This window comes from Hetaerina americana, unplaced genomic scaffold (assembly GCF_022747635.1).
Source record: "Hetaerina americana unplaced genomic scaffold, ioHetAmer1.1.p SCAF_55, whole genome shotgun sequence".
Taxonomy (NCBI): domain Eukaryota; kingdom Metazoa; phylum Arthropoda; class Insecta; order Odonata; family Calopterygidae; genus Hetaerina; species Hetaerina americana.
In genome coordinates this window covers 1152777-1177428 of record NW_027287150.1, presented here as the reverse complement: position 1 = coordinate 1177428, position 24652 = coordinate 1152777, and the positions used below count along the sequence as shown (strand labels likewise).

The 24652-nt window shown below is 39.4% G+C and overlaps 1 protein-coding gene across 1 annotated transcript in view; it reads left to right on the top strand.

The window, feature by feature from the left end:
* The window catches only part of LOC139694792 (proton-coupled amino acid transporter-like protein acs), a 30701-nt gene extending 6261 nt beyond the window's left edge, over window positions 1-24440 (top strand). Inside the window, exons 3-8 of the mRNA XM_071593314.1 lie at window positions 5001-5122; window positions 8240-8324; window positions 11942-12244; window positions 16806-16984; window positions 18782-18957; window positions 24157-24440. Coding sequence (XP_071449415.1) covers window positions 5001-5122; window positions 8240-8324; window positions 11942-12244; window positions 16806-16984; window positions 18782-18957; window positions 24157-24440 — 1149 coding nt within the window. The remainder of the gene's footprint in view (window positions 1-5000; window positions 5123-8239; window positions 8325-11941; window positions 12245-16805; window positions 16985-18781; window positions 18958-24156) is intronic.
* The last annotated feature ends 212 nt before the right edge of the window (window positions 24441-24652 follow it).

The window sequence follows — 24652 nt, the reverse complement described above, 5'->3', positions numbered from 1 at the left end:
TAATTTCTGAATGCCTTGCTTAAATTAAAAAAAAGGGTCGATTAAAATCACACAACATTTTTAAGTATTACAAGTTTCATAAAAATTTTATAAATGTTAGAATACGAGTGCTAACATTTTAAGGAAATATACATAAAGATAGAATATATATAAACATAAAGAAGAGTACGACTTGATTGATTATGATATTTCTGTTGCATTAGAAAATAAGAATCTAATATCGCTAATAGATAGTCAATGATCTAGCTGGTGAATAATTCCATGGACAGGATAATTCAGAGCTTAATTTATTTAAGTTTTTATTTCAAAATCTAGCAAATGGTACTTTACTATGATGCAATTAGAGTATCGAAGAAGCCTTTCTAACAGAACATGGATCAAATGGACAGTAAAGGTTGAATTAAAATAAAGGTATATTCCCATGCTTGCCAGAATACGAAATTTTAGTGAAAAGGTATTAAGAAGAACTACCTGAAAAGAAGAAACTAATATGTAGTCCAATAAAATATTGGAGTTTTTTTATTAAAATATGGAAGGTAATTTTAGATAATGTGGTGGAGTATTTTCTGTGAAGACAGAAAGATTAGGATTAGTGAAAAAGTATAAGGGAATTGCGGAGTAGAATAAGCCAAAGAATGTTCTTTCTTAAAGTTTACTATGATTGCTAGAGAAAAGTAGAATTAGCCTGGGAATTTGGAAACTGTATGTTAAAAGCTTGAATGCTGGTATTGACCTTTCCCATAAGCTTCGAGTAGTGAACTAAGGTGGCAGCAGAGAAATCAGCCCTTGTTACGATCTTAACTTCGTATGATGAAGAGATTGAACTGGTACTTTGAAGAGTGTGAAAAGAATGGCTTATCAGTGAAATAGTCCACGCTCCTCTGTCCTTTTATTTTGTCCCCCCGAGCCCCACTATGTAAACTGAATGGCTATTTACCAATGAAGATGGCAAAAGTTGTGCCATCCCTCGAAACCCCATAGATATATATATATACATATATATATATATATATATATATATATATATATATATATATATATATATATATATATATATATATATATATATATATATAGTGTGTGTGTGTGTGTGTGTGTGTTGAAATTAAGTCTACCCTTTCTCAAATGTCCAGCTTGTCAATTAAGTCTACCGTTTCTCAAATGTCCAGCTTGTCGTGATATTATTCTGTCAGCTGTAATCAAAATATTTGATTATGAGTTTTTATTGAAATTTTAATTGCCAATACGTCCTTGGGCATGCGAATCAATTTTGCAAAAATGAAATAATTCCCTTCCAAATCGATGTTCTTTTATTTTTGGATCGTGAGAAATTTAATTTGTGCAAATATTTTTCCTCATTCAATTATCTTAGAGAGTGACATTGAAACGTAAACATGGTGTACAACAATATTGCATATTTATTCGGCCTCGATTGATATCAGTGTCACACTTCTCATGTCATTGGGTATTTTTTTAAATGCAATCGAATGCACTAATGCATTTTACAAATTTGTGCAGTTGCTGCTATGTAAAAATGTCTTTGCGAAGAATGTATCCCTTCCTTAGGATTAATTCTAATCAAGAAATTTACTTCAGTATTGAATTTAAAATTTTATATGTTACCAATAAGAGAAAAAAATCCTGTCGGAATTGGATTCGTTCTCACGGATTCTTATCTGAGGTAGTTTTCCACGAAGACGCTGCGTATTTCATTGAGCTGATGATATTGAATACAAAATTGATAAGGATATGCTTGAGGAATCTTTTCAGGAGCATCGATGAGCATTGACTATAGGGTCATTGATACGAGAAAATTGACGCGAAAAGCAAGAAGTGGAACGAGAAAGGGAAGAAATCATTCATGCTCCAATTGCCATACATCCTCGGAAGGCCACAGTTGATTTGACCTTCAAAACGTTCTCCGCTCGACACACTTTCGCTTTTCACATAATATCGATAATTTTACCTCATTTTCGGGACTTTCTAATTTTCTGCATGGTATACTTCATTTGTCATAACAACAAAGGAGTTCTCGGTAGTGGGGATTACCGACGGAAGGTATATAGTAGGACGTAGGTCGTATCCAAAACATGTCATTTCGTTATTTAGAACACTGAAATACGTAATTTAAAGGACCACATCACTAATACCTGCCGCAGAACTCATACACGCAATCTTCATTATTAGAGTGATGCAATTTTTGTGGAGGAATTTGAAATTTATCAATGCTGGAGCTTACCAAGTTACCTTCTCTTTGAGTGAATTTCAATCGAATTTTGCATAAAGGACTCGGAGATTAAATATATACATGCCAAAATACCAATTAATCCTTTACTCTTTGGAGAAGGAAGGCCCTGTCATCAATCCTCCTCTTCCCGATCTTTTTTCTCGCTGACGCAGTTAATTTTCCTTTAATTTCCCTACCTGTTGGGCGTACAAGAGTAAAGGTTGAAGGACGACAACTGTGCGTAAATACTAGAGTATATATAGTAAGTCCCTAACAGCTAGACAGTAGTCATTAGCGATGGTCCAAAATTGACCTCTTATCGGTATATTACTATAAAAAATGCGGCAACATAAATTCCTTTTTTGAAAACGTTTTGATTTTGAAAAAAAGGGTGTTATGTTGCCGCACCCTGTATGCGGTATGTACAAGGTCTGTACGAAAAAGAGGAGAGTGGTCTTTCTAAGCGCGAACTGCTTGACGGATCACAAAACAGTGAAGTAACGCCTGTGAATCGGCGTCAGTAAGTAAAATACCGCCTCTCCGCACAACAGCGATTCTTGTCTGAGCTTTCACACCCTTGCTGTAATAATTCTTATGTCTGTGAGAATGACGGTGTTGGAGAAGCATTGCATTTTGTTTAAACCTCGGGAAACGTGCACCTGAAACGTATGTAATGATTCAAGATACGTTTGGCAATGAATCTTTGAGTCGGGCACAGTGTTTTCGTTGATACAGGGTCGTACCCAAAAGTGGTAGGACTGATTTTCTCTGGCGCGAACGGAGCGGTGGAGGGGGGTCTGCCTGGCAGGGTAAGGTGGAGGGGGCTCTTAGCAACAGACCGACACCAACCTCAGTCACCTGCGGGCTGTCGTTGAGTGAGGACACCGTTTTTAGTGAAGCAATTTTTTTGTCCGCGTCGAAAAACAAAATGAATCTGAATTTAGACCAACGTTATTCCGTGAAGTTTTGTGCTAAACTCGGGAAGACGGTAACTGAGACCCTCGATATGATCAAGCAGGCTTATGGGGACACTGTCTTAAGCCGTTCCACAGTATTTGAGTGGCACAAGTTGTTTGAAGAGGGTAGGGAGCTCGTTGAAGACGACCATCGCTCCGGACGGCCGTCGACGGCAAGAACCGACACGAATGTGGACAGAGTGAGGACACTGCTGAACACAGACCAACGCTTAACCAGTGAAGAAATTGCAGATCAGTTGGGTCTGTCTGCATCCAACGTCCAACGCATTATTTCACAGGATTTGACCATGCGCAAGGTGTGCGCCTAGATGGTGCCGAAAATTCTGAGTGTCGACCAACAGGCAACGCGTGTGTGAGGCCAAATACGACGTTGCCACGTTGCCGTACCCGCCCTATTCTCCCGATCTGGCACCACCGGACTTCTTCTTCTTCCCCCTAATGAAAAGACAGCTCAAGGGACGACGTTTTGACTCGATAAAGGCCGTTCAAGAGGCTTCGACGAGGGTCATCAACGGCATCCCCAAAGAAAATTTCCAGCGGGCGTACGGGGAATGGGAGCAACGTTATACTAAGTGTGTAGCAGCTCAAGGAGCATACTTTGAAGATAATTAAGTCGATGTAAGTATATCGTCAATAAAATTCTTGTAAAAAAATCAGTCCTACCACTTTTGGGTGCAACCCTGTACAACCACTTCCAGTGTGGGCAAACGTCGACCGATTAAGAACCGAGAAGTGGACGGCCATCGACGTCAAACGAACGACGCTCAGAACCAATAGTGTGAATGAATTAGCGCCTGCAAACTGTTGAGTAACGGTCAGGGATTTTGACAGTAGTTTTGGGCGGAAAAGACCACAGATGTGGAAACAAGTCTTGGTGCTTTCATGGCGACGACGCACCGCCGCACACACCACTGGTTGCCACCGATTTTTTGGCCAATAACAGCGCACAAGTGAATCCCTAGCCACTCTACTCTCAGAATCTTGCTCCAGTGGACTTTTTCCAATTTTCTAAGTTGAAATCCACCTTGAAAGGACGCCGATTTGAAACCATTGAAGAAATCCAACAAAATTGTACCGCAGACTTTAAAGCCTATCTTTAAAGAAGCGTTCCAGGCGGCATTCGAAAGCTGGAAAAAAAAGATTGGACCGTCGTGTATTAGCAGCCAAGGGATGTATTTTGGAGGCGATAGGTTTGGTTAAAGGGTAATTAATAAAATCAAGCATTTATTCGAACAGTCTCATACTGTTTTGAACAAACCTTGTATATACGGTATGCAATGGTGATCTGCCGGTGGTTTTTTGTGGTACTTCTAAGCTGTAGCACACAGCAAAAGCACCCTACACCGCAAAAGACATTATTCAATTTCACACCCTCCCTGTCTCCCTTATTTCAGTTGAACAAGCATCCTCCCCTATCTCACATCCCCTAGCAGACAACTCTTAATAAGGACGGTCTTATATTCAGTCAAATTTAAAAATAAATTCTTTTCCAAGAAATTGGGCAAGATGCCGCAACAGTAACTTTTAAAGGGGTCATCCATTAATCTGCATTTCAATGCAAACATTTCAGAGTCTACAAATCATTTACCTTGACCGGGATTTTTCTCATTGGAATTTGTTTGATTACATTATTTTGTTGTGTTTTTTGTATGCCACGTGGTGGCAATTACTTGAAACAGTTACTTTTAAGGACAACTTGGAGCCGTATGTAGTGGAAGACATGGCGTCGTGGGAAGGTGGTGCATCTTTTCCGCTTCCCCACAGATCTCATAAATATTTCCTCCTCCCTTCGCCAGGTGTCATCCGTGTACGAGCTGTGTCGCCGCCACCGCAAACCGAGTCTCAACTATCCGACGACGGCTCAACTCGCGTTCGCAGCGGGTCCTCCGCCCGCCAAGGCCGCCTCCAAATATGCTGGGTGAGGAATTGGGTGTGCGGTGAGCTTCCATTCCCGCAGAGGACCGACTTAATCAATTATTCCCATGTATCATACCTTTCCTTCTCATCAATTTATCAGTGGTGTCTGAACTCATGTGCCTATTTTTTATTACCTCGATTATTTAATTTTTATAATAATCGATAAAGATGACATCAAATTTTTTTTTATCCGTTTGGATCACATAGTCTGACCGATTACTCTCAAGTCATTCTGCTGTTTTGGGCATTTTCGCTTTTTTGCAACACACAGCAGTTGTAGCAAATTTGACGATACGAATGATACGGCATTTGTGTGATTAAATTTGAGGTTAACACATTACCTTAAGGGAACTAACAGCACTCAACGCTTAGGATTGAGATGAAAATAATAAAACTCACGAAAAACAAAAATAAACTATCAATAAATAAGATTTTATTCTTAGATATTTAAATATTTAATGTATTAATCAAGGAAATTTTCGTGAAGTTGATTATTTTCTGAGACAAACTCATTAAGTATAAACTAGCCCCTGGGATATTTTAGATAGAAGTATTCTTTTAAATAATAGATTTTCGGGGATAATACCTTGGAAATTGCCAAACTATAAATATTGAGTGTATTAATGAGCATTTGGAATATTATGTTGATTTTGGCATGAATTTGGGGGAGAAGGGAGGAAAGGAATACTATATGTTTTTGTCTTCGCGAAAACAATTTCCATTCAGTTACGAATTAATTAATGAAAAACAATTGATGAAATGTTTCGTAACAAATTCATAATGAAAATTTAACAAGCGAATATTCACAGAGCGTTCACGATATAAATTATTTACTTTCCGTGGTCTACAGTTTAAGGAAGGATATGATTGGACAGACTGCACATTGCCACACTTCTCAGACTCGCCCAAGAAGTTAAAAAAACCCACCACCCCAACTTCGTTTCACGATTCCGCGTAATGTATAGTATTTCCTCCTTCATTCCGTCCAACATCCGTATCCTTTTTCCACCCCTACCTCGCTTCCATAACTCCTACCCCTAACAAGGTTTTCAACATTCTATCGCCAAGCAAAACACTCAGCATCCATCTTTTATATATTCTTTGTATTTCTTCCAGTGATGTCTTCTCCTTCCCCAACATGCCCGCCATTTGCTCGTTTGTTTTGCTGTGTCCATTTTATCTTTTCAATCCTTTACTAAACCCATATATCATAAGTCTCTACCCTGCACCTCTCTACCTCCATCTCTCGTCTCTCTCTCTGCGTGGGGGTACCCTCCCGCTACATGCAGCGTTGGGTCACATTCCCTACCTGTATCCTTGGGGGAGGAGACCACTGAATGTTGCATGTTCATGTGAAAGTGGAATTTTGCCTTCTTACTTGTCAAATTGTAGCTTGCACGTTATTGGATAAATTTCTGACTGCATCCTAAGGTGCAAATTATTTGTTAGATGATAGTATATGTATTTGCGTGCATGTAGGATGAAAGGATTTTTGCATGAATGTATGCCCCAGTGTGGGTGTAGGCTTGCATGAACGTGTGCTGCTTTTTGCACGTGGTTTTGTTCCTTTTTACGGTTGGAAACCTAACACTCCCCACCACACGCCCTTGCGGCGGCTGGCGGGGTATTATTTAAACCTATTTATCTAACTTCTACGAGCTGCGTACAACCGATGTTTTCACTCATGTATCTGAGAGGAGTAAGGAGGGTGTGGAATCGATTACGCTCGAGCTGTGTGGTGAGATGGCGTGGTCCCCATCGTGCACAGATTTCACGGTATCCCCATTATTCAATAATGAAGCTGATACGTCCCTTGGTTATTCCAATATGGTTTGTGATACGTTTTTGAGTAATTCGCCGGTCATTTTGAAACAAATCTTCGACAAATTTGCGATGTTTATCGTCTGTGGCAGTCATCAGACGTCAGATGCGTGTTTCATCAACAAATATAGCTTTTCCAGGCTCGCAACCACGGAATTTTAGTACCCATCGATTGACAGTAGACCTATCAACAGCATCGTCACCATAAAACAGCCTTTAAACGACGATGAATCTCAGTAGGAGTCACTTTTTCAGCAGTTAAAAATTCGCTAACAGCACGGTGCTTAAATCGCGTTGACATAGCACATAGAACACGTCTCCATACTTCCGCTTCTCCAAATACACTGGATGAATGTAACGACCTCAAACCTGCGCATGCGTGTTGAGGGGGAATGTTACTTCCACATGTCAACAGGATTGCTTCTGAAAGTCATTTTGTTTGTGGTCTACAAGCATGTGTGCATTAGTTTTCAGCCTACCCTCGTATAAAATCCATTTCCAAGCTGTTGATACATAAATTTAGGAAGTTGAGAGAAGTTGAAGTTTATTTTAGAGTTAGTTGAAGGAGAAGGGAGATGGTAGATTTGGATGAATAGCTAAAATAAATCTATAAATGAAATATTATATTGAATAAATATGCGAGTTATTTATGTATACATGTGAAGCAAGATATGCGTACAGAGTGAGACTTTTGAGATGTGAGTTTGAAGAAGGATAGAAAAAGGAAAATGGACTTGAAAGGAAAAGAAGCGAGGAAGTCCTAAGCATGGAGAGAGGAAAGATGGGACGCCGAGCGTTCCTCTTTGGTGATGGGATGCTGGAGAATAATATGATATACAGAGGGTAGAGCGTTGGGCAAGCGTTGAAGGAATAGGATAGGTATGTTGGACGGAATGCATTTGGATTTGAAGAAGGGCTCATTAGAGTACGGCGTCATCTCGTCTTTTGGACAAGGCTAAGAAATGTAGCAATATTTAGTCGACGTCCATCCAAAAGCCACCGTAAACGGTAGATTACCTAATAATAATAGTGGGTAAAAATCTTTTCGATATCAATGAATCGATGTCTGTATCGTTTTAGTCGATATTCCGGGAGCAACTAACTGTTTATTCTTTAATTTAGACTTTCATCTATTTATTGCCATCACAATATCAATTGATTGGATTTATTATTTATTAATTATAGTTTTCGTGTTAATCATAATATTTATTGAGTAATTTAGCATTTTTACGCTTGATGTACCACACAATTTTTTTAATAGTCAATTTCTCAATTTTTCATTTACTCTGTATTCCAGGCACGTGTTGAATTGGTTGCAGGTCATTTACCAGGCTGGAACCCTGTGTGTCTACATCGTCTTCATAGCCAAAAATCTTCAGGAGGTTAGTCCGAGGGTGAAATTGAAAAAAAAAAGGTTTCACCGGACCCTTTACTAATCCTTGCAGTAAAAAGAGGCAAGGAAGTGCGGGGCCAATGATCGTTACAACTTTCTGATTCATTGACGGAGTGGCGTGGTATTATGAAATAACGTACATGGGGGAAACATTTACATTAAGTCAGATTGGATGAATTCAAAAGTATGATTTCTTAAATTTGTTAAGCAGTAATTTCTTCACGTTTTGTAAAGAGAGAGACCCAATGGGGATGTAACAGTTGGTGTATTGTAAGCTGGAGCTTACTAAGTTGACCCATTATACAGGGTTCGTCCGAAAAATAAGTGTACTGAACTCAGGAAAAAAAATTTATTACACTTTTACATATCTTAAGCTAATATTCCTCAAAATAGGACCCTTGTGAGTCGATACACTTGTTCCAGCGGCGTTCCCATTCCTGGAACGCTCCCGCGAAGGCATCATCGGGAACCTCTCGAAGACTCGTCGTCGACCTCTTCTCTGCCCTCCACGAACATCTTGTGCCACCGAAAGATCATGTTTCTGGACATGGCTGACTCCCCGTAAGCCTGGTTAATCATACCGACAGTTTCGGTAGACGATTTCCCAAGCTTTACCGCAAATTTGATGGAATAACGCTGCTCCAAAAACTTCGGCATCGCGTTCCGTGACGTGGGTCGAGCGTGGAGGTTCGCGTTAACAGAGCTCCTCACTACACCACAGCTCAGAGCCGACTGCCTTTTTCAGCGTCGCTTGCCAACATACCCCCCTCCAATCGCAGCCCGTCAGAGCGGTGCTGGGCGCGCCTGGAGCGACGCGCCCAGCCCAGGAGTCAGTACACTTATTTTCCGGACGAACCCTGTATGTTAGAGTTCAAATATTTAAGTATCCCCTTATCAAATTCCTGTGTTCGAAAAGATGCCTCAGGCCAAAATTAAAGTATATGGATCAGAAGTAAAAATACAAATTTTGGTCTAACATCTTGAAGGAAAAGGATAAATATACGTGGTGTATCCGAAAACTATCCGACCTGCGTTACTATCTCCACATTGGTGCTAATATTCGTCATCCGGGCCGTGGTATCCTTCGAAGTAGTCCCCAATTGATTGAGCCACACGCTTCCAGCAGTGCTTCCACATCTTAAAGCAGTCGTACGCAGATTTTGAAAAGGCTGTCAGCTCGCGCGTTGCATTATTTATTGTTGTCGAACCGCTTTCATTTGAGCGCCATTTCTAATTTTGGGAACATCCCCAAAAGTCGCAGGGAGCTATGTCGGGACTTGTACGGAGGCTGTCGAAGCTGTACAATCTCGCGTGTCACCAAAAATTGCTGCACAATGTTCGATGAACGCGCTGGTGCGTTATCGTGGTGAAGATGCCAGTGACCTCGCTTGACCTGAGACGCGGTCGTTTTCTTCTCAAGGCATCACGCAATCTTTTCAGAACTTCAACGTAATATTTTTTATGAGGGTAAAAATAAACTTAACATTTCCACCAAAAAGATGTAAATATTAAGTTTTTTTTTACCCTCATAATGAAGGAATTCCACAAAGTTAAACCTGAAACTGTTATGTAATATATTTTGTTGATTGTCTGAGCTCTTGGGGCAAATTTGTAGTGCCCAACACCTTCACAATAAAAAAACTGATACAGGTTAGGTCGGGTCAAAAATAGGTCGGATACTTTTCGGACCCACCTCTTATATTAACGAATCAGACATGTCATTATCACATTACGCATTTGAATAGAGTTGTAAATGGGAGGAACGTCTCAGTATTGCTCCTTTGCTTTTCTGTTTGAATCAACACTTTGCATCTTAATCTGTACGGGAAATCTGGGTGGAGCCAAAACTTCGGTAAACTTATTAAATTGTGAAAATATTTGCTTTCTTTTAAATATTTGCCAGCTGATATCTCATCCAATGTTTGCCTTTCCTTTAACCTACATCCGCGCTAAGTTGCACAAGATCTGATCGTTGGGTGATGACCTTGAATGGACTTGAGTACATATATTCTGGATGGCTAGTCTGTTTCTGGCACATAATCAATATCCACTCTTTACTCGAATAACTTCCTTTCTCTTTATCCTCTCTACTGATAGCTCTCTGATTAATAATTCAACACCTGACAGATAGTAACTCGGGCTCTAAATAATCTCGACTGTGCTTAATACTGTCTTAATAACCCGTCATATTTTTGATGATACTCGCAGAAGTGAATAAAACTCGCCTGAGGAAGGGAAGCCCGGCAGGCGCACGGCGAAGCCCTCGGATCCTTAGGCTTAAACCTTCTTCCTTGGGGCTGCTGCTCCGTGAGATGCCTCTCTCTTTTATCTTTCATCCGAACTTTTGGTTTGTGTGGGTTGGGTTGTGTGTTTAGGCTTCCCGGACCACTTCACTTGGGTTTAAGGGACAGTTTCCTCTTTTATTATCCACCTCTGCGGAGACTCGGCTTCTCTTACCAGGACCAGAGCCGGTCTTAAACCAAAAGGATGGCGGTAGCCACTGGGCGGGCGATGAAAGTAATCCTCGAAATCTCGATTTTCGTGTTACATTTTATTTGACTAGACATTTTTTCCAAAGGTTAAACACGAGACTCTCTTTTCCGGAGAAAAGTTTAGAAAAAAAATCGATTTACGAAAGGAAATAAATGGTAATTTAATGTTTGTGTTTTTTTCGGTGAAGGAAATTTCGGTTTTCCTTGCGAAGTCGAAGTAAACAATCCACCCCAATTGAGCCTCAGTTGATGATATAAGCATTCTGAAATACCGAGATTCATGTATTTAGCGAAAAGTGAATGGATTTGATGGATAAAAGTAGTTTTATTTTATTCCAGGAAACCTTTTGCGGCATGTCGAGTAGTGGAAGTGTAATATTTCAGTTTGCTTGTTTTAGTTTGAATTTATGATCTTGGTCTAAGTCAATCTTCAGCTCTCGAGAATATTAAATGAATTACTAAAATCTCGAATACATTACTGTCAATACTTATTTCAGATGATTCATATTTTGCTACTGTAACCAAGTAGATATATAAGTGGGAAGAGCTTTAAATTCGCTGATTGCATTTCACGGTTGTCTTGTTTCCTGCATGGAGTTTATTGATTTATCATTTATGATGAATTGTAATCTAGTAAAAACAAAAGTTAATATTGAGTAATTTGCCACTTTTGAGTTTTATCAATTTTTTATGGCACCTATAGCCACTGCTCCGTAATACTATGGATATTAGGATACACTTCAATGCAGAGCACACAAGAGTCGCGTGAAGTATCCATCTTGATCACCGATAATGAAAGGAATAACGAATCATCTGTTGAAATGGTCAATAAAGGTAATGAGTAAAAGGAAAGGCAATGGACAGATGCTAAAAAAGTTTGATTAGCCATATTCATTTAAGTATAAAAAAATATTTTTAAATGACATCCAAACTCGTGTCAATGCCTCCACAAAATACGTAGCTATCTCTCAACCAAATATTCCGAAACCCTACACCAAAAAATGCATCGCGTTTTCGTTTCTTTTCACACAAAATAGACGCCATGGCCGCCGTTGAAAATATGATAATTATTACGAATAAAGTTTGAAAATACAAATTTCTCCCCGCACCGCAGGTTGTCGACGCCCACGTGAAGAATTCAGTGAGCCTCAGCGTCTACATGGTGGCCGTGGTGGTTCCTTTGACCCTGATCCTCGTCTTTATTCGGAACCTTAAGGCGTTGGCGCCTTTCTCGGTGGCGGGCAACCTCATTACGTTCATCGGATTCGGAATTATCCTGTACTACATTGCGGCACCGGACGAGGGCAGCGATGCATGGGGCCTGCCTCCGATCTCGACGAGAAATGCCGTAGGCACCCTGGACGACATGCCGCTCTTCTTCGGAATGGTCCTCTTCGCGCTGGATGCTATCGGCGTGGTCAGTGTTGAGAAGTTAAATCAAAAAAGTAATGCTTCGCTCGCATTCAGTGATAATCTCGTTCCCGAACCACTCAGTTCTAGGGTCTGTCAGGAGCCATCTCCTATCCCTCATAGCTACCGGATGGGAGGGAAAGAGCCGTCTTAATTAGTGCTTTAATATTAAATTTCGGTTAAAGCGAATTTCCTCCTCATTCGAATGCTTATTCTTTCATTTCAACACTACTTATTCTGATAATGACGACAATAATTATTTTGTGACTTTTTTACGACTTTTTTTTTTATTCCTCAATATCCTACCGTCTTATTTCATTACCTTGTCTGCGTTACTTGCCGTAATTCGATTGGGAGTGTACTGGATTTTGAACGCACCATTGCAGTAGAAACATTTAAGGAGTTAATAAGAAAATTGGTCATATAGTGCTAGCTAGAGTTTAGTCGCGGAGGAGGTCGTGAACTTGTGGAATCTAATGATTGGTAGGGACCTTTAATAATAATATTTACCTTTAATAGGCACATTATCTCTGAAGGTCAATTGTCTCATTCGACAAAATTAACTTATGTAAATATTGTGTTAAGTAAATATAATGTCAAGGGCATTGAATGAAAGTCCAAGATCTTTTCATTTGTTCATCCAGTCGTGCTAAACGTGCTCAAGGATAATTTTCGAATATAACATTAAGATTATCACGAAGATTTTAAGTTCATGATTTATATCTAAAGACCATAAACACAATTCATTTTCCCCAAAACTTTTCCTGTCATTCAATGGCGGATGACGAGGTGGTGCAATCTAGACTATGAAAAAATTATGTACATGGCTTGTATGTGACATAATTGATAATCACATTTTTATTATAACCAAATTCAGGTTGCTTGCATTTAAATGTCCACCGTATTGGTTCATAAATTTTTATGCAAAGGTACACGCGCATGAAAACATTTTTCACGCGTTCTCATGTCGCACTCTCAAGAGAAACCGAATTTAAAATTATGTCAAAACATTATTATTCCACAGCATAGTTTTTTCTTTTCCAGACCATGATTTCATGTTTATTTAGTCTCTCTCAATCTCATGCATAATGTTATCTTCCGCATACATGTGGTTTTTTTTGCCTTAGCTATCTCTTTCATCAATTGCACTAATGACTTTCTCGATCTGCCCTTCATTATCAAACCAATACTCTTTTCTCATGAATCAGTTTGGTAATTTGAATCTGTTTTACTTTATACCCTCTTCCACTGAACGTATTTACTAGAAATTTTTCACCATAACAGTTATCATTTCACTCCTCTCCTGTTTGGTACTGCATATAAAATTCTGCCAATATTTTTTGAGCAATTCACCAAAAACAAGTAATAAAATATATGCCTATCAATTCAAAATATTTTTGCAGAGGTACCATCTGCGTCTGAATAGTTTACATTCTTTTAAATTATATTTATTCCATTTGTTCCCCTCTCAATCTAAATCTACATCTACATCTATTTAATGCCCCACAAGTCGCCGCAAGGGCGTGTGGCGGGGGTTGTTAGAACACGCAGTTAAGAAAAAAACCGCATGCAAAAGCCACAAATTTATACAATCTGCAAACAAACCATGGTATACATTCATGCAAGAAAACCTAAACCCCATACACATGCAAACACTCAAACTACTAACTAATATGCACATGCACCTGAAAGTATACCTAACACCTTTGCAATGTTCAATTTTGTTCCGACTTGTAAATTCAATGGTTTTAATATTTCTGAAGTGACTTCGGTTTCTTACTATTATGATTTCTGATTGATCGGGGAAAGAATGAGTATTTGTATATATCTGTAATGGAATCTATCTCCCTTATTTTATCTTTGTGGTCTGATCTATTTAAGTAGTATGGGGCCATTATAATTCCTTCAGTGTCATAGTTAAACTCGTTTTTTCTGAACCTTTCAAAAAGTCTAAGCCTCGCTTGTTCTCTTCGTATCTCAAGTGGCTCTCAGCCTAAATCTCCTAATCCCCTGTCACACTTGTGCTCTTATCATAACAATTTTCAACGAATCTCAGTGAGTTATATGGCCTAGCTTCCAGTCGTTAGGTACTGGGCCTTCCTCAATCGATTTTAGAAGATTTTGTAAAAACGGGGAAATGTCTTCAGCTAATTCCTTTAATATTCTAGCAGGTCATCTATCAATATCTCTACAGTTTTTTAAGCATACAACAGCCATATTACTCATCACTCATCTTACTTCGTCTGTGCAACACTATTTTACTAGGACACAATATAAACTTCCACCAAAAAGGGTTTACTTCACACTCATCCAAACAATAATACCACTCTTATTCTTTCCCTTATCTAAGCATTTGCCATCTTCGATTTTAAAGGTTTTACCTATTTTAAAAACAACTTCTTATTTTCAACAATCATTTCGGCGTTTCTTCCACTCCTGTTTTCTTGCTTGATTTTATTACGACTTTCGTTTTTTAATGTTTTCTCTTTATAAAAATTCAGATGCTATTCCAGGATTCCTCGCATGTATTCGTTTCTCAATTGTGCTTTTTCCCTTGCACTCAGAACTATACTTCTTCATTCCACCAGGCATATTTTCATTCTCCTAGCCAAATAATTTCCATTCCATGTACAACTACAGGAAATTTAATCAGTCGCTCCCATAACTCTCATGCATCGCTCGCACTCCGTTTTCCGTATATTTGTTTCCTGCCCTCCTCAATCAAGCACAACCTTGCCCAAATCTCTCCATTCGCCTCTCATTTACACATTCTTCTCATGCTGCTTTTCTAGTTTTACCCTCAATTATTTTTGCATTCTATCTTTCTTGCTATTCGACATAAGTAATAATAAACATTGATATGATCCACATTCAGGTTCTGACTACGTCATTGCCCATATGTCCCTGACTAACCTTCTCATTCTCTTTGTATCGTTACAGCAGAATCATAATCTTATAGTAGTCTCCTTTTGTAAATCAGGCGAATTAGAAGATTTATACTTAAACCATGCATTTAAGATCGATTATTATTGTAACCTGATAAACATATTGCTATAAATATTTCTAACTAAATCTTATGAAATAATTAGTGGAAGTCCATATGCCTTCTTCCACGAAAATATTCAACGCATTTTCTTTATTACCATTCACTCATCGTCAACTATTAGCACTGCTACTTCCGAAGATTCCAACCGGTGCTAAACAACCATACATGCAAATTAATACTTATATTATCTTTTTAGTAAGGTCACCCTCATTTAAAAGGTCTCTCGATTTCCCCCTGAACTCAACCTTCATACTTTCAAACTCTATATCCACTGGTGACTAACAAGCTACGATCTCGAGTGTTATAACACATGCAGACCCATGAACTCAGAGATATCTTGATGACACTAACATGTGTCATCAAGATATAATGACATACAGGGTTCGTCCGTAAAATAAGTGTACTGAGCTCAGGAAAAAAAATTTATTACACTTTTACATATCTTAAGTTAATATTCCTCAAAATAGGACCCTTGTGAGTCGATACACTTGTTCCAGCGGCGTTCCCATTCCTGGAACGCTCCCGCGAAGGCATCATCGGGAACCTCTCGAAGACTCGTCGTCGACCTCTTCTCTGCCCTCCACGAACATCTTGTGCCACCGAAAGATCATGTTTCTGGACATGGCTGACTCCCCGTAAGCCTGGTTAATCATACCGACAGTTTCGGTAGACGATTTCCCAAGATTTACCGCAAATTTGATGGAATAACGCTGCTCCAAAAACTTCGGCATCACGTTCCATGACGTGGGTCGAGCGTGGAGGTTCGCGTTAACAGAGCTCCTCACTACACCACAGCTCAGAGCCGACTGCCTTTTTCAGCGTCGCTTGCCAACATACCCCCCTCCAATCGCAGCCCGTCAGAGCGGTGCCCAGGAGTCAGTACACTTATTTTCCGGACGAACCCTGTACTAGGTGTAATGTACATATAATTATACGCACATATACCTCCATTCTGATCAAATCCTTTACCTCGGCTGCAATGCACATTATTATAACCTCCTCGCCAAGATGCCACACAGTCTATTTCAACAACATGACACGCCTTCCACTTTGTTCTGCATACAAGCAGAATATTCATTCTACTCTTGATTATTTCATTCGCCAAATACTCGCAACATTCATTTTGATAACCACCACTCATATTCAAAGTAACGCACTTCCACGTTCCCCAAAGTTCCATATTTGGCATCATGCGATTCACACCTTGCCCATCGTCTTCGGTAACCCGAGGCTTTTTGACTTAAGATCAAGAGAAGATTCCGCATTGAGTACATTTGCAGTACCCGTGCCACTCACGAGAAACTTTCCACGCTTACGATTATGGCACAATAGCCTTCCTCACATCACGCTTTAACGGTCAGTTTGGCACTTTATGTCCAACATGACTATAAGGGAAGTGAATGCCTAGCAATGGCCCAAGATCGCCGGGAAAGAATAGGAGAAACATTAACTTTAGAATAAGCTTAACATTGGAATTATTGTTTACAGTTAAATAATAAATGATGCATTTACTCCCTCCTAGGTGATGCCTCTGGAGAACAACATGAAGACCCCACGAAACTTTGGAGGTTACTTCGGTGTTTTAAACCAGGCAATGTCGTTCATCGCTGTGCTTTATTCTGCCATTGCTTTCTGTGGATACATGAAGTACGGACCCAATAGCAAGGGGAGCATCACTCTCAACCTGCCGCAGAAGGAGGGGTAAATATTACTCGAAAATTTAAGGTTGAAGGCTTAATTAGGACATTCTGATGGTACCCACACTTCAGAAACTGAAGCGAGCCCAGTTTGGTGGGTAACCCCTCCAATTTATCATTCTATATTTTCTTTAAGTGTTTCACTGTCACAACAATATACTCTGCCCACTCAATTTAAATTCACTTTACTATCCTCCCCTCCTCCCCCACCCTATCCTTCTCTGACCCGCGGTTTCCTTCTTCATTCAATTAACTCTTCCGTCCTGCTCGAAGCTCCTTTATCCAAGATTTCAATCTATGCTCATCTTCCTTTCAAAAATGCCAAAAATGATATTTGATATTCACGGCATGGCTTGCGTTCCGGGCGTCGCCCGAATTCAATTTTTCTTGACCTCTCTAACTAGAATCCCGTTCATCACTTATTTATTCCCTATGCATTTATTTCTTTTCGTCTTTTTTTTTAGTTGTCTCAGTAAGTGATAAATATTGCATGTGGTTATTTAATCGATATGCAAGGTCCGTCCCAAAATAAGTAGAATGGATCTGGGGAAAACATGTATTGCAGATCAAAGTACAAATTGATAAAATTCTTCATGAAAGCATTCTTATGTACCGACACACCAATGCCAGCCCCTCTGCCATGATTGTGGTATACTTCCTGCTAAGCATAAACAGGACCCACGTTCAGGCACCTCGTCATGACCCCTCTGACAGAATCCAGTGGTCTAAAATGGTACTCAAAGGGGTTATGCTTCAGTCGTACGTGGTCCAAGAGGTCCAAGACAAGATTATCACACGAGCAGTCTTCCGACAGCACCTTGGGGATCATCTTGGCACACTCCTTCCTCATTACTAAGTCTTCTGTAATAATGCAATGCACTGTGGTTTTTTGAATATTGCTTTATTCTGCTAACATCCTGACACTTGGGATCAATCAAAATTGACCATGTATATCACTTTTTGCACATTTTCATCTCACGGTGTTGTTGATGGATGTCCAGTACATTTCTCATCGTCAACCTCCTCTTTACCCTCCCAGGGCATCCTGTGCAGAAGCAGAAAACCATTACCTGGGGCATTTCACCATCTCCATAAGCATCCTCAACCATGTTCATTGTCTCCAAATCGAATTTTCGAAGCTTAATGCTCAATTTAATTGCATAGCATTGCTCCATGGAAAGTGGTATCGTGAATTCGTGACTTGACCGTCGAACAGGGGTCCAGTCTAGTAGCAGAAATCCGTACACTGTAAATGCTCACAGTTTACTGACGAAGGTTGCGATGATTTCCTAAGATCTTCCATTGCCCTTCTCACCACAAATCACCCCACTCCAGCCATCTGCATTGGTAGAAAAAAATAATTCCGCTTATTTTTGGGACAGATCCTGTTTGCTTGGGACGTTGGGTGATAACATCTAACTATAGAAATTAAAACTATACCATTAAAATAAGAAATATTCGTAAGTTGTGACGAGTGCAATCAAAGTATCGACTTTTTCACAAATGCATGTATATTTTAGCATAAGAAATAGTTCTAAGAATATACAGGTACAATACAAGAGTTCTTTATGAAGATCCTGTGGATAGGTTTTGCAGTTAAAGTTTCATCCTAATATATTTGTATTTCAGATGGAGGAAATCTAAAGGTATGTAATTTTTCCAAAGTTTGTATTATAAAGTCATTTCGAAATCTACGTAATCTGAAGTGACAGTTAGAAGTTTAGACTTATAATGATTAGCGTAAATTTGAAGAATATCCGCAATTTTATTAATTTTATCTTTGCCGTTTTCCTCTCACTAGGTTGGCGCAAAGTGTGAAGGTATTGCTCTCGGCCGCTATGTGTGTTACATTTGCTGTGCAAGCCTACGTTGCAGTTGATATTTTATGGAACTTTTACCTAAAACCTCGACTGGCCCACAGTCGTCACTTGCGGCTCTGGGAGTCCCTGGTACGGACAGCGATTGTTCTAGTATGCTGTAAGTTAATTTATGTTTGTTTGCGTCTAAATGAATAGAATAGATTACTTAGATAGTTATCTTAATTTTATTTCTAATATCCTCATAAAATGTTTTGGGAACTTAACGCAACTAAGAATTTATTTGAAAAAATTATGTTTTACTCAATTGCACTCTCTTATTTTAACTTAAACTGTTTGTTAGATGCTAAGGTCTTGCGGTCAATCGGTCAGCGTTGAATTTCACTTGACCTTTGCCCGTCCTATCCAAGTATTTTTACTGTCAAATTCTGCAACATTCACTTGACCTACACTTTCAAAGCAAAGCAGCTAAAGTTGTTCTCATAATCATCAACCAAAGGATAAGGAGTAGGGCAAATGATTACTTAGAGGATGACCAGTTAGGGTTTAGGAAGGGGAGAGGTACGCGTGATGCCATTTCAGTAATCTCCATCTACTCAATACCCCGCAAGCCGCCGCAAAGGCGTGTGGCGGGGGGTGTTAGGACACCACCCGTACTTAAGATAGAAAAAAGCATGCAACAACCACAAATTTATACAATCAAAAAACAAAACATGGTGTGCATTAATGCAAACACTCAAACTACCAACTAACATACACATGTACCTACAAATATGCCTCATATATTTGCACTTGTATGTGTTTAATTTTGTTCCGACTTGTTAATTCAGTGTTTTTAGTATTTGTAGAGTTACTTCGGTTTCTGACTATTATGATTTCTAATTGCTCAGGGAAAGAATGAGTATTTGTATCTATCTGTATTGGAATCTATCTCCCTAATTTTATCTTTATGGTCAGATCTACCTAAGTAGTGTGGGGGCCTTTACAATTCCCTTACTTTGCTAGAAAATTTAGGCTGGGATTCCCTTACACAGCGGCGTTTATAATATAGATTAAACTTATAAAAAACATTTAAAGATGGGTCCTTTTCCGATGACATCAAGAACATAATACGAACCCCAACGTATTACGGGCGGAGGGATCACGAATGTAAGATTAGAGAGATTGACTGCAGGACAGACAGATTTAAATGGTCATTTTTTCCGAGAACAATAACAGACCAGAATTCTTTTAATCGAAATCGCCCGGGATCCGGCTCGACATAATAAGTATTAACCTACAAGGTAGCGACTGCGCAGGGTTATACGCTTATATTTATATTTTATATATATATATATATATATATATATATTTTGCAGGTTCCCCTTACCTTTCCCCATCCATTTGAAAAACCCTAATCCCCTCATCCCTTACCCTTTCCTCCTGGTGCTGCACCCCCTGCCACACACCTTTTTGGTGGCTTGCAGGGTATTGATGTAGATGTAGATGTAGTGTCATCGTTAAACTCGTTTGTTCTGAACCTTTCTAAAAGACTAAGTCTCGCTTGGTCTCTTCGTATCTCAAGTGGATCTCAGACTAAATCCCAAAAGAGACCTATGGTACTTGTGTTCTTATCATAACAATTTTTAACTAATCTGGCGGATTTTCTCTTGACTTTATCATTTATATCTAATAGTAATGAGATCACTCGTCGAGAGGAATATAGAATACCACCAGGAAGTATTTGCCTGTTTCGTATTTCGAAAAAGCGTTTGACATAGTGAATTGGGAAAAATAAATGAGTATTCTGCAGAAAATAGGAATAGATTGGAGATAAAGGAGACTAATCCGCAACCTGTACATGTCTCAGACTGCTCAGGTGCGGGTGGGGAACGGGGAGTACGGATGGGCAGTGTTAGGAAGAGGTGTAAGGGAGGGTTGCCCATTATCACCGTTGCTGTTAAACCTGTATGCAGAGGAAATGATTAAAAAGGCATAGGAAGAACTGGAGGTAAGAATGAAATTCGGAGGGCAATTCGTAAAATTAGTTAGGTTCGCTGATGACCAAGCTTTATTTTGCCATTCAGCCAAGGGGTTGCAAGCGTTACTGAGTGGGTTGGAAACGCAGTGCGATAGATATGGGATGAGAATAAATGTAAATGACATGAAGGTTATGCGATATTCTAGAAAGAAAAAGGCTAAAAATTAAAATAGGAGGGCAAAAACCAGAGCAGGTAGAATAGTTTACGTATCTCGGTAGTGCTTTGGACCAATACGGTCAATGTAGTAGTGACGTAAGGAGAAGAATTGCACTTGGCAAAGATGCTTTCACAAGGAGGAGGGAGTTGATGAAAGGGACATTGAGTAAGGATATTGAGAGAAGACTCGTGAAAACTTTGATATGGAGCATAGCTATGTACGGCGCGGAAACCTGGTCATTGAAGCAGGAGGATAGACGTAGACTGGAGGCTTTTGAAGTGTGGGCTTGGAGAAGAATGGAGAAGGTGAAATGGACCGAGAAGAAAACAAACGAGGAAGTACTTGGTATGGTGGGTGAAGAGAGGGGTTTGTTGGGAGAAATCCTATGCAGGAAGGAAAAGTGGATGAGGGGCGCATTGACCGGCAGTGGGATGTTGAAGACTGTGATAGAGGGTAGAATGTTGGGCAAACGAGGAAAGGGAAGGAACAGGATAGGGATGTGGGATGGGATGACAGGAGGAAGGAAGTACACAGAGATGAACTTCGACTTGATGTAGAGTAGGATGCTGATTAGTGTTTTGTTAAGAGTCACAAAATATTTATTTGGTGGTTGTGTCCATCCAAAAGCCTACCTTAATCGGTAGATTGCTTTATAATAATAATGATATACATATACATTTATGCATGTACATATACATACATATATTTATATACAAATATATGTGTATATGTATGTGTATATATATATACACATATGTAATTATATATATATACATATAGTATATATATATATAGAATATATATTTATAATGTCTGTTGTAAAAGTTTGACTTACGATGACTGATGCTGGTTGCACTAATCATTCCTTATTTTTTTGTCTCTTCTACTTTAGTCGATAATATGGTGGATAAGTAAAATTTAGATTAGATATTTTAGTGAAATATCGTTTGTAGAAAAAATTAACGCCTCAACTGAATTGTACACGAAGTAGTATGGGCCGTGTTACGCTCTCTAAAACTTCAGTTGGAGCGTGTAGGAGAGCACTTCGATGTGTACCATGTCTCTTTTCTTCTCGAGGTGGCCATATTTGGGAGTGATATTAAAGGTGCCGCGAATGCTATTGTGTCGGTGCGTTTGCGATCCTAATGCATACATGCAGACATGCTTGGTAAAACCCTCTGGTAATGTCTTCGACTCTGAGAGTAGAGTGCATTTACCGTTCTGTCCGGAAGTCCTGGAGCTTTCCCTCTTTGACTTCCAGAAAATTCCTCATCTTGCAGATAATATCACTGATACAGAGCAAATCGTTTTTCATTATACGAGGGTCGTCCGGAAAGTAGTACCCGTTCGTGCCGCATGAAGTGCTGACGACGCGAGTAGCCGCTGGACGAGGTCAGATAGCTTCAGTGGCTTGTCTGCCTTCTCTGAGCCAAGTTGCGTGACGCTAGCATTGCCTGTGTTGTTTCTGTGATTGTTTACAATGTTTAAAAAAATTGAGAACGCCGCCAGTTGTGAAGTGAGGGCAGTGATTAAATTCCTCAATGCAAGAAACGTTCGCCCATGTGATATTCATCGCCAATTAAAGGAGGTGTATGGAGACAATGTAATGGACGAGTCGTCTGTTCGGCGGTGGTGTCGCAACTTCAACATGGGGAGGGGGAACACACACGACGATGAGCGTTCGGAGAGACCGTCTGTCATTACAGACCAACTGGTGAGCTCAGTTGACGAATTCGTGAGGAACGATCGGCGCGTCACAATTGATGACATCTGTGAGCATTTTCCCAATGTTTCTCGAACAATTGTTCATGAAATTGTTAAACACCATCTGCATTATGCAAAAATTTGTGCAAGATGGGTCCCTCGCGTATCTCAATGAGCTGGCGGCGAAGGACTATGCAGCAGGAATACAGAAACTTGTCACACGTTATGACAAATGCCTTAATTTGCTTGGAGATTATGTTGAGAAGTAGTTTAAAGTATCCTCTTTCAAATAAAATTTTTTATGTTTGTTAATATTTACTTTTGTGTCTTTATTTCACGAACGGGTACTACTTTCCGGATGACCCTCGTATGTTCTAGTATCTGAGATACCTTTAAGAAAGAAATGTATTTTCTGAGTTTTCTTATAGGCTGCATAAGTCATCACTTATGTTAGAAATGAACTGTTATTTTCAAACTTTTAGTTTGCTCATGTTCATGAACAGGAAAATAGATAAGGTCGTTTTTTACTTACTAAAAATCGTTGTTTATTTCTGCTCACATCAGCAGGTTTCTGAAATGTTTCGTTCTTTACTTGATGTCAGATTAAGTTTACAGTTGGTAAGATTAAGAAAAGTAATTATATATGTTATTCGTACGTTGCATTGAACACGTCGATATCGAACACAAGAGACTCTCTCTGAGTATCTGTACCAAATTAGTGGCGAGGGACATTTTGTGAAACTAATAAATTGACTGTATTCTGAATGAAGGTATTACAAGGTGATATTTTGTGTTTTATTCATCAATTATTCAACACGGACTAATCTTGTTTATTTTTAAAATGACTAACTAGTGAGTAAGGGCTTGTTAAGCATGTATAATTGACATTCACGTATTAGAATCTCTCAAACAATGTTGTTGCACAATAAAAAATACAGATGAAATATTTATTTACCTTAATTTTACTAAAAAATTTTTAATCATTCTTATTTTGAAAGTTTTCTATATTTCGAGCAAAAATGTGCGGTATGTCTAAGGCTGCACTTTGTGTTTTGATGCAATAGTTTTTGGGGTAGCTTCTTTTATTATTAATGTCTCATATTACTGTTTATTCAATATTGAATTTTTCTGTAGGATTAATTGTTTTAATAATTTTCACATTGGGAGATGTGATATAAAGATTGAATTATAAACATTCCAGATCACGTGTGAATTTACAAAAGTGAACATCTTTACATTATTAATTAAAACTTAGAAATTGCCCACGTGTAACCGGCTTACGTGCGCTAATTCGTGAGCTTAACCGATTCTCACCGAGGAAATGACTAAAAAAAGGGAACGTTAACAGGAGATTCCCCCACCCCCCTCTCCGTATCCCTAGGTGAATGAGATTAAAGTTGAGAAGATTCATTTCACAGCGGATTAATTTATTTTCATATTTTTGTTTATTTTCTTTTTTTTTTGCATCTCGCTTCAGTTATATTGGCCGCGGCCATTCCCAACTTGGAACTGTTCATCTCGCTGTTCGGTGCGTTCTGCCTCTCCAGCGTGGGACTCATATACCCCGCTTTGGTGCAGACATTCACCTTTTGGTACATACCGGGCACCATGTCAAGAGATCACCCCAAGAACTGGGAGGGCCAAACTGCAAAACGCTCTCTTATGCTCTTCAAGAACTTCCTACTCATCGTGTTCGCGTTCTTCGGTCTGGTCATCGGCTCTTACACGTCGCTGAAGGATATCGTAGATAAATATAATTGACGGGGTACATTTTCACGCATGAGATACGACACTCGATGAGAACAAATATTCCGATTAAGTTTGCCACTTGAGCGACGGCTTGCGATCGTCTTTTGTTTCGTTTACGAGAGAGCTGGAAAGAGAGGATGAGTATGTGTGTGTGTGTGAGAGAGAGAGTGAGAGAGAGAAGGGAAGGAAACCACAAAGGGGGGGGGAGATGAAGTCTATCAATT